Here is a 9,300-nt window from a genome sequence, read left to right as displayed (position 1 = left end):
TCAACTACTTTGGGTGTTTCCTGTAACTCAGTAAGATCAGATAAATCTCGACTTTCACTCAGACATCTTTCACTACACTTAACTAAAAATGCTCCAGCAGCATAAACGCAGTGCATTTCATTACAGCCTCCTCTGCCACCATCCACCTGTCAGGCCACGCCCCTAATAATGCAAACCTTCAGCATAAACACCATTCAGACCGCTGACTCACCACCGCACAGTTATGAAGAGAGGAGCTACCCACAGAGGCCAGAGCTGTCTCGACCAGGGGCCTGGCTCGCTGCTGGAGCCCCTAGTGGACATTAGAAGAACTGCAGCTTTTAGCACTTTAGCATTGGCTTCATTTTTCAGTTCTGGAAACTGAGTGAATAACTTCAAAAAGGAGACATGCATGACATCTCACAGTCCCCACTGCATACCATGTCTCTGTAGAGGAATAGAAAATAGAGGTGGTGCACAGGTGAGGCCAGGTGGAGTAAGGCCCAGAGTCACAGGGATGTTAAATGAGTGTGAAATGAGAAAAGTCTGGAACCCAGCTGGCTCCACGGCAGTGAAACAGCCTGAAATTTCAGGATGTTTTTGCCTGCAGCTCCTCGCAAACGGTCGTGAGAGGCAGTTCTCTCTTCCTCCACTAGGTGGCAGTCCAGGCCTGTGTAATGATCAGCTGTTTCAGCTCCTCGTGTCATTTCCTTTGAATGTGTTACAGCATTTGTGCTCATCTCTGCTGCAGGCAGAGCTGGTAATAAGCTGCAGAGTGCACCGAGCCTGCTGAGCTGAGGATGCTGGGATTAAAAACATCTGCGCAAAACTCAAATATTACCAGAAATATTACCAATAATCAGTGTTTCAGTGTCTTACTGTTAACTGGCTGCATACAGCTTATAAGGCTGGTACCTGATCCAGGGGATTTACCTAGACCAATGATAAACTTTCATATCTTCACAGTCTGTGCCCAGCTGGGTGATTATTTAAAGAGGAATGGGTTTCTTTTATTTAAAGTTCAGAAACAGCAGCAGAGAAGTTCATTACTGACAGGAGAGTCACCTCTGCACCGAGCGAAGCCCCGACACGGGGATCAAAACAAAGATTACAACACGGAGCTGGTGTTAAAGGGAACAAAAACTGAAGGCTCTGCCTCCCATTCTACTTTTAAATACTCTAGGAACAACAAGTAGGCCTGCAGAGCGAGAGCGAAGTGCTCTAATAGGGTGATATGGTACTACAAGGTCATTAAGATCAGATGGGGCCTGATTATTTAAGACCTTGTATGTGAGGAGCAGGATTTTGAATTCTGGATTTAACAGGAAGCCAATGAATGACATCCTGATAATAATGAATTATAGTATTGGGGGAAACCTGTATAATAAAAAGTCCCATCACAGAGCCCTGAGGAATGACTAAGTCTTTGTCTCCATGCGTAAAGCTTCTCGTTGTGTGACAGCAGCGATGGATCTGTCAGGGCTGACTAAACTCAAACAGACTCAGGATAATCATCCTGGCCACAGTTTGGCTTTAGTTTGGCAGACGTCGCTCTTCTCTCTGTGCCAGCCGCTGTCTTTAATGGAGAGAGTCATTAAGAAAGCGAGCTAATTATTCAGCCCTCATTAGGAAATTAATCAGGAGTTTGTATCACGCTCAGCTGAGCGGAGAAACGCCTTCACGCTGGGGACTCGACTCTTTATTCAGAGTTTCCATGACAGTAAACAAAATGTTGACATGCTGAAATTTAAAATGACTTTTAATAAAAGGCAGTTCGTGTGCAGTACCGCTAACAGCCACTAGATGCTGGCTGTAAAACCCAGGGTTTAAATATGTTTGAAGTCCTTCACACGTGTCCATGTGTGAGGAGTGTAATCTTTAATGCCATGCAGTGCAGACAAAGGACACCTTGTGCTTACATGTGAGAAGCTGGCAGGATGTAGTTGGTGCTCCCGCACCACCGTCAGTCCTCATGGATCTTAACATCCTCCAGCTGTCAAAGGTTACGGTTCAGTTAGACTAGATGAGAAGTAAAAATCATTGCATTGAATTTATTTTACTGGCGGTTGTTCAGAAGTTCAGCATGCAACACCCCCAGCCTGTGGATGTCACCTTTGTGGGAGTCCGTCTGCACAGATGTGTGCAGAAGCTGTCTTTGCAACAGAGGCTGAACTGGTTGGCAGCTGGTTTCTAGTGATTTTCCTATTTAAAAGCAGATTTCTAATCTAGGTCTGAGCAGTTAATGTGAATCTCCGTATAAAAGGACAACAACAGATTTGAGATTGTTTGCTTATTCATCACAGATAATTACTGTATTATCACAAAGAGATTTCATATGAAGCTGAAAGCAGACGGGTGTGTTGTTGCCAGAGCTGCAGCTGACTGTGAGTGGTTGCAGACGAGTCTTTGAGGGAACCATTTCCAAGGCAACGAGACCCCAAGTTCCCTGCACACAGCCGCAATAATAATCTTTATTTACAGCAGGGTCGTCAGCCACCGCGGGCTGCTTGAATCACATCCATAATTTTAGCTCCTCCCCTTTTAGGTCAAGATTTGAACACCAGTTTGGTGACGCTGCCGAGTACCTGAAAGGACCAGGCTCTTTATGACATCACACAGATCCAAAAGAGAAAAACTGTGAGAAAGTGAGGGTCTGCAGCTTTGGTTCTGACTTTGAGTACTTGTACGTAGCCTGATGCACTTATTTGAAACTTTCACGATATTTAAGCTGAGCATCGTCCACAGGAACAGGAGATCTATGACAGGAAGTAAAGGAAAGCGACATATTTGAACTCGGCTGTGACTTTGTTCCTCCAGGCGTCTCTTTAAGCGTCTCTCAGTTTTCGTGTCTGTGATGGCGCTGCAGTCAGAAGTGTGAATGGACTCTGCAGGTGACCTCGGGCTGTCAGTCCCTGAGACTTGGTTTCAGTGAGGTGTGACAGCTGAGCGATGAAGAGTCCAGCTCACGGCTGGGAGGTGTCGCTGCACCGTTCAGCCACAACACTGAATGTTATTTATTATGTGCTGATTTGAGGAGAAGTAGCCATCGTCCCTCATTGTTCCATCGCTGAGTGTAACGTCCACTCCCTGACAGCAAACAGAGCAGACAGTTGGTGTTTTCAGCTTTGAAAGCTTCACCTTTACTCCTCCAAACATGCATCTTGTCTCTGGTGTTTCTGCAGTTTCCAGTTCATGGCGAGCTTGATCCTGGTTGGTTCCTGAACATCATAACTGCTTTCCTCTCATTTCACAGTGACAGGGCTGGACTTCTTCCAGACCTCGGCAAAGGGACGCGACATCAGAAGAACCTGTAGTTGTGTAAATCTGCACTTCTCCTTCACTGAGTTGGGTGGACTTTGTTCGGAGTGCCGGTCAATCCAACGAGTGCTGTCACACGAATGAATTGTTATTAAAAGATTTGAGTGAGTGTAGATGAAGCTGTGTGATGCTTTTGTGTGGACAAAAGTCCAAACACACATCAGAACTGGTTTTGGTGTGGACGACGCAGCTTCAGAGTGTCTTTGAATGTGGTCCATCCCAGGAAACCAAGCAATTTAAATGAAGTCCACCAGTTTTGCCAAGAGGAGCAGTCAGATATCAGCCTGAGTTCATGTTCATAGCTGCGACAACACTGTGCTCGAGGCCCAGCCTGCTCAGAGACATTTCTACAAATATGAACGATATATCTGAGCCTGCATCCACCCTGGGAAAACAACAGTGCAAAGACATGATTAAAAGCCCAACATTACCAGCATGCATGCCTGAGATGAGGGGATGGAAACTTCTGGCTACAACTGTATCTCCAATCGATGACATCATACAGATCCCAGATAACAAAAAGAAAAAAACCACTACAAACTGGTAAACATCCAGGAGTGGATGAAGGTGTGTTGTTCTGTAAAGCTCAGTTTTATGACTGTTTCTACGTTTCTGTCCTCACATGTGCACACACACACTCACAGACCTCTCTCTCTCTCCTCGGTGTCTCCGGCTGCTGAATCTAATCCTTTGGATGCTTTTTGGGGGGAGGAGCAACCCCGTCTCCTCTCAGAGCGAACCCTCTGTTGATTCTCGTTCTCTCCGTGTTTGCCGTCGGTTCAGGAGGAACTCCGCTCAGCTTCTCTGAGACTCGCTGCTGATGATGGACGCTCGCGTCTTCACCCCGCTCATCCTGACGCTGTGCAGCTTCATCCACGGTAGGCACACACACACACACACACACACGCACGCACACACACACACACACACACACACACACACACACACACACACACACAGGTCGTCTATGGCTGTGAGGACACTTATCTGGATTAAGAATTGTAACCTGTGGACTAAAACCAGCTCTCCAGCTTTAAACTGCATCTTGATGCACATGCAGACATTTCAAAGATGCGTTTTTCAAACAGAAAGTGAATAAGAAGTTGATTTGATTAGAATAAACGTTTAACAACAAATGCTGTGATCAGATTTTGCTTCTGTCACATTTTATGTCTTTGGAGTGAATCAAAAACAGAACTTTAATCTGCAGATTAAATAAGAAGTTTGATTCTGTGCGTGCGGCGTCCTGCTGTTTGCTGAGGGAGAATCAGTGGGAGGTGATCCTCGTGCAGTCCAGGTGTAAGGGAGGAAAAAGGAAGAAGAAGAATTTTGCATCTGTGCATTAACATTTCCACGGGTGGGTGTGTCAAACATGCAACCCGCGGGCCAGAACCAGGCCGTCAAAGGGTCCAGTCTGGGCCACCGCGAGTCTTTGGGAACATTTCACAGGAGAAGGGCGCAAAGCTGGACCTCTCACTGTATCTTCATCAGATTTATGCTCCTCTTCCTGACACCATCCACGCTCAGCCACGTGTCACAGTACAGTGCAGCAGAGTTTTCCTGGGTTCACTCAAGAAGAAACAGTAGATTTTCTGCGATGCTTGTGGGTTGTGTTTAGTCACATTCATTTGAGTCGGCTGTGTTTCCGCTCCCCTCGTCTCCTCTCTGTGGATTTAGTGTGGGAGTTTTCTGTCAGTCGTTGTCGGGTCTTCTGTTGTGTTTGTTTCCCAGCGTACGTGTTTCCTGTGTTCAGGTCTTTTTCATGTTCTTTGTCCCGTTTAGTATCTATTTTCTCCCAGTTTCGTTCCAGTTCAGTTTAGCTTTAGTAGTCTTTGTTTGTACCTTCCCCCAGCCTAATAAACGACTCGCCTGTTGTTAAACCCCGCCCCCGTCTCGAGTGTCGCTGCAATCTTTTTTCTTATCAGACATCTCAAGGATTAAATGTGCAGTTAAACTTTTATGCACTCAGAGTAAGGATGTTTTGTTTTTTTACTGGGTTATTAGCAGTGTTGGTCAAGTTACTTGAAAAAAGTAATCAGTAACTAATTACTGATTACTTCCTCAAAAAATAATCCCGTTACTTTACTGATTACTTATTTTCAAAAGTAATTAATTACTTAGTTACTTAGTTACTTTTTAAAAACACGATTTACACCCTGAATAGGTGATAAAGCGATAGATCTTTCAGCCCAATTCTACTTTTTCTACATAATCCATCATACAAAATGTAATCAAATGGAAAAGTCTCTTTTTAAACTTGTTTTATTAGTTTTAATCTTTTAACTTTATGCATCAAGCAAACATTTAATTATCTGCAACATTCTCTGACTGGAAGAAATTAGTTTAACATTTAAACCTATTTTCTGCACATTCCAGCACATAAAATAAAATATTTTGTGTGTTTACACTCAGTCTTTCAAATAGATGCAAGTAAAACACAGCAGAAAATAAATAAAGTCAAAGACTCAGCGGTCCTGTTGCTCTATTTTCACCTGTAAAGCAGGAGTGGGGCAGGCGGAGGTTTACCCTGGTGCAGGTGTGCCGCGGTCAGTGGAAGAATCCGCAAGTTTCTCTGTGAGTTTCCCATTACGTCATAGCTACTCGGTGCTTGTTGGAAGTTTAGGGGTTTTTTCGCTGTAAAAAGAAGTTTTCTTCCCACGCACAGCGGACACTAATGTTTTTGTCACTTTTTATGGAATCAAACTCAAAGTAAGGTCAGTACTTCCACGCTTTAAACGCTGCACGCTCATACTCTCTCTGCACTCGATATATGATCCATTGTTGATCTGCACACAGCTGTTGTCACTAACGTCGCACTCGCTTACGTCACTGTCATGAGACATTCTTGCAAAAAATCACGGTTTTAGTAACGCAGTAACGCAGCGTTCCTACGGGAAAGTAACGGTAATCTAATTACTGTTTTTGCAATAGTAATCCCTTACTTTACTCGTTACTTGAAAAAAGTAATCGGATTACAGTAACACGTACTGCCCATCTCTGGTTATTAGGCAGATGTTTGACTGGTCCAGTGGAGATTAAACGGGCCGTGTTATCAGGTTTTCATGATTCATGTCAGATTAAATCTGAGTGAAACGAGCTGCCCTGTGGTAGCAGTGTTCACTTATCTGTCAACGTATTTTTTCTGTGGGATTATTTTTAATGTAATCTCGTAGAAGAGATTAAAAAAGTCACCAGTTCATATCTGGATTGTTTACAGTTTCTCTATTAGCCTGCATATTATCACAGATCTTTATTATGAACACCGTCTGTGGACGTCTTCAGCCTGCTGCAGGTTTCAGGCTTCAGATTATTCGCTGCTGGAGGAGCTCGTTTGCATAAAACCGGGGTCATAAATGTCGTCTTAGAAAAAGACGTTTTGAACTACTTCACGTCTCTGTGCTGATTCTGGTATTTACGCTGTGAAATCAGCTCTGAGGTTCAGTTTAAGGTTTAAAGACGTCTTCTTCAGCAGCTGCCGCTTTAAATCTTTTGAAATGTTATTTCCCCAAAGGAAATGTTGACCTTTCACAGCTGTTCAAATAACTCAGCCAATTAAATCATGTTTTCTTGGTCGTTTCCTAAGAAGAATAAGCATTTTTTAAAGCTAATAAAACATCTTTTGTTCCCGTTAGTGAGCGTCTGTGGGGCGTCCTTGCGGCGCCTCACTGTTGAACCGTGTCTCCCACCTTCTCTTAAAGACGTTTGAAGGTTCGAGGGTTATCGTGCAGGCAGTCACAGCTCTGAGATCAGTGCGAAACACACAAAGAGCCCAGAAGCTTCACGTCTTCACAGAAGTGTTCGGTTTGACTCAGACACCACCACACTCAGAGTGGGTGGTGTTTTTACAGTGTTTATTTCACAGCACGCGGAGTCACTGAGCAGCTTCTCCCTTTAAATCTGATCTCCACTCATCACAGCAGCTCTCACCACCATCCTGAAACCTCCCCTTTCTCTTCTGCTGCTCTCCTTCTGTTACAAATCAGCCCTGACACTCATCTCCACCCGCTCCACCCTGCCTGCACTCACTTCTTCATCTCTATCTGGATGGTTGACTCCAGGCATTAAACTCCTGCAGCGACACTATCTCTGTGTTGCACCGCTCCACCTCTCATTCACACATGGTCCGTTTTCCTTTTACGGACTTTCATTCCTCTTCTCTCCCCAGCATACCTCCACCTCTCCAGGCTCTCCTCCACCTGTTCCTCTTTCTCGACCTCATCTGTCAGCGCTGCAAACAGGAAGGAGCTCAGAGCAGATCCCTGATGTACTCCCACCTTCAACCCACCTGTCTCTCCTACCACACACGTAATCATGCACCTGCTTTCCTCATCATCCTCCAACTCTCCAAAATCATCGTTAACAGTCTGGTTAAAGTCCACCGCCCCCTCTCCTGGACATCTCCACACCTCCACATGTATGTCACCACCGTCCCACTCGTCATAGCTGCCCTCTCTTCATCATTATTACTCCTCCACCCGTCCTCTCACTCTCATTTTCTATTCATGAGCTGCTCAGTACTCCTTCCATCTCCTCCACAGACTCGCTTCCTATATCATAATCTGGGATTTTGCAGAATCTCTGTTTGTTGTTCAACGGTTGGCTGAGACTCAGATTCCGTCCTTTGTCTTTAATGAATGCATGTGGCACAGCAGCATTAGCTTCCTGAATGCACCGACTCTTCACGCATTCTGCATTTACACATGCTGCAGGTCAGCTGTTATATGCAGATTTCTGAAAACCACCCCTGTCTCTCAACACGTGCCCCACCCTCCAGTACCCCGAGCAGACTGATGGAGGACGCCTGCCTTACATCAGAGCACTTAAGGAAATCCCCAATCACAACATACTTCAGATAAAAGGGTGAAAAAACGGTGTTTTTACAGCAGTCTGCAGCTTTTGGCTCACTGTGCAGACACTGAGCTCATCATCTGAAGCTTTGGTCATGTTTGATATGAACATGCACACCTGGAACAGGAGAAATATGCCAAAAAACAAAGGAAAAGAACTGGTTTGGTACATGCAGCGTGCAGGGTTGGGGTGCCACCGCTGGAACAGCATGAAAGGCTTTTATTGGAGCAGTCTGACACATTTACATATCAGCTTCACTCACATCAGCTCTCCTACACAACATTGCATCAGTCACGTGACTGGGTAGACTCCATATTTGTGTTTCACATGTTTATGAGTGTCAGAGTTAGCTGTGTCGCTGACTCGGGCAGCAGGAATCGAGCTCAAAGTGAGCGTTTAATGCAGGTTAATGAGGAGAACGTACAAAAGCTCAAGACACGAAGAGCGAGGCTGGGAATGCAAAATCAGAGAGCGATACACCGATCAGCCTTAACACGCTGACGGGTGGAGTGAATGACACCGATCTGCATCCTGGCACCTGTTAGTGGGTGGGACATGTCAGGAAAGAAGAACCTGTAAAATGATGGGAGAAGCAGGAGAAATGGGTCAGTGTGACAGTTTGGGTCAGAACATGTAGAAAACTGCAGATTTGTCTCCAGTCTGCACGAGTCCAACAAACGAGCTGCTGTAGCTCAAACTGTCCATGTCAGGTGGTTCTGATGGAAAGGTGTCAGGATGCACAGAGCACCAGTTTAATGCATATGGGGCTGCAGACCAGTCAGGGTGGGCGTGCTGACCATCAGAACTAAAGCACAGAACAATGGAAGAAGGTGGCCTGGTCCAAATCACGTTTTTTACATCACCAAGGCTGGATGGATGCGTGTGCGCCGCTTTTCTGGGGAACACTCGACAATGGGATGCATTATGGGAAGACGGTGAGCCAGAGGAAGCAGCAGCGTGATGCTTTGGGCGATGGAAACAGTGCTCCCTGATGGCTGTGGTCTCTTTCAGCAGGATAATGCACTGGAAGCAGGAATGTTTCCAGAATGGTTTGAGGAGCACAACAACCAGCTTGAGGTGTTGACTTGGCCTCCAGATTCCCCAGAATCACGTTCTGGACAAACGGATCCGTCAGGACGCTCTGTGCATCCTGAC

General features: G+C 45.5%; 1 protein-coding gene across 1 annotated transcript in view; it reads left to right on the top strand.

Moving 5' to 3' along the window:
• Positions 1 to 3,232: 3,232 nt before the first annotated feature.
• Positions 3,233 to 9,300, top strand: part of LOC147326830 (neuronal acetylcholine receptor subunit alpha-7-like) — a 60,212-nt gene continuing 54,144 nt past the window's right edge. The window contains exon 1 of the mRNA XM_086302186.1: positions 3,233 to 4,175. Coding sequence (XP_086158312.1) covers positions 4,118 to 4,175 — 58 coding nt within the window. The 5' untranslated portion in view covers positions 3,233 to 4,117. The remainder of the gene's footprint in view (positions 4,176 to 9,300) is intronic.

The sequence above is a fragment of the Aulonocara sp. 'chitande type north' Nkhata Bay genome, linkage group LG7, assembly GCF_057382095.1.
Source record: "Aulonocara sp. 'chitande type north' Nkhata Bay isolate Kocher_YH1m ecotype deep benthic linkage group LG7, A_spYH_male_GT1.1, whole genome shotgun sequence".
Classification (NCBI taxonomy): Eukaryota; Metazoa; Chordata; class Actinopteri; order Cichliformes; family Cichlidae; genus Aulonocara; species Aulonocara sp. 'chitande type north' Nkhata Bay.
Note: the sequence above shows the minus strand (reverse complement) of the source record. Positions and strands in the feature narration are given on the sequence as shown.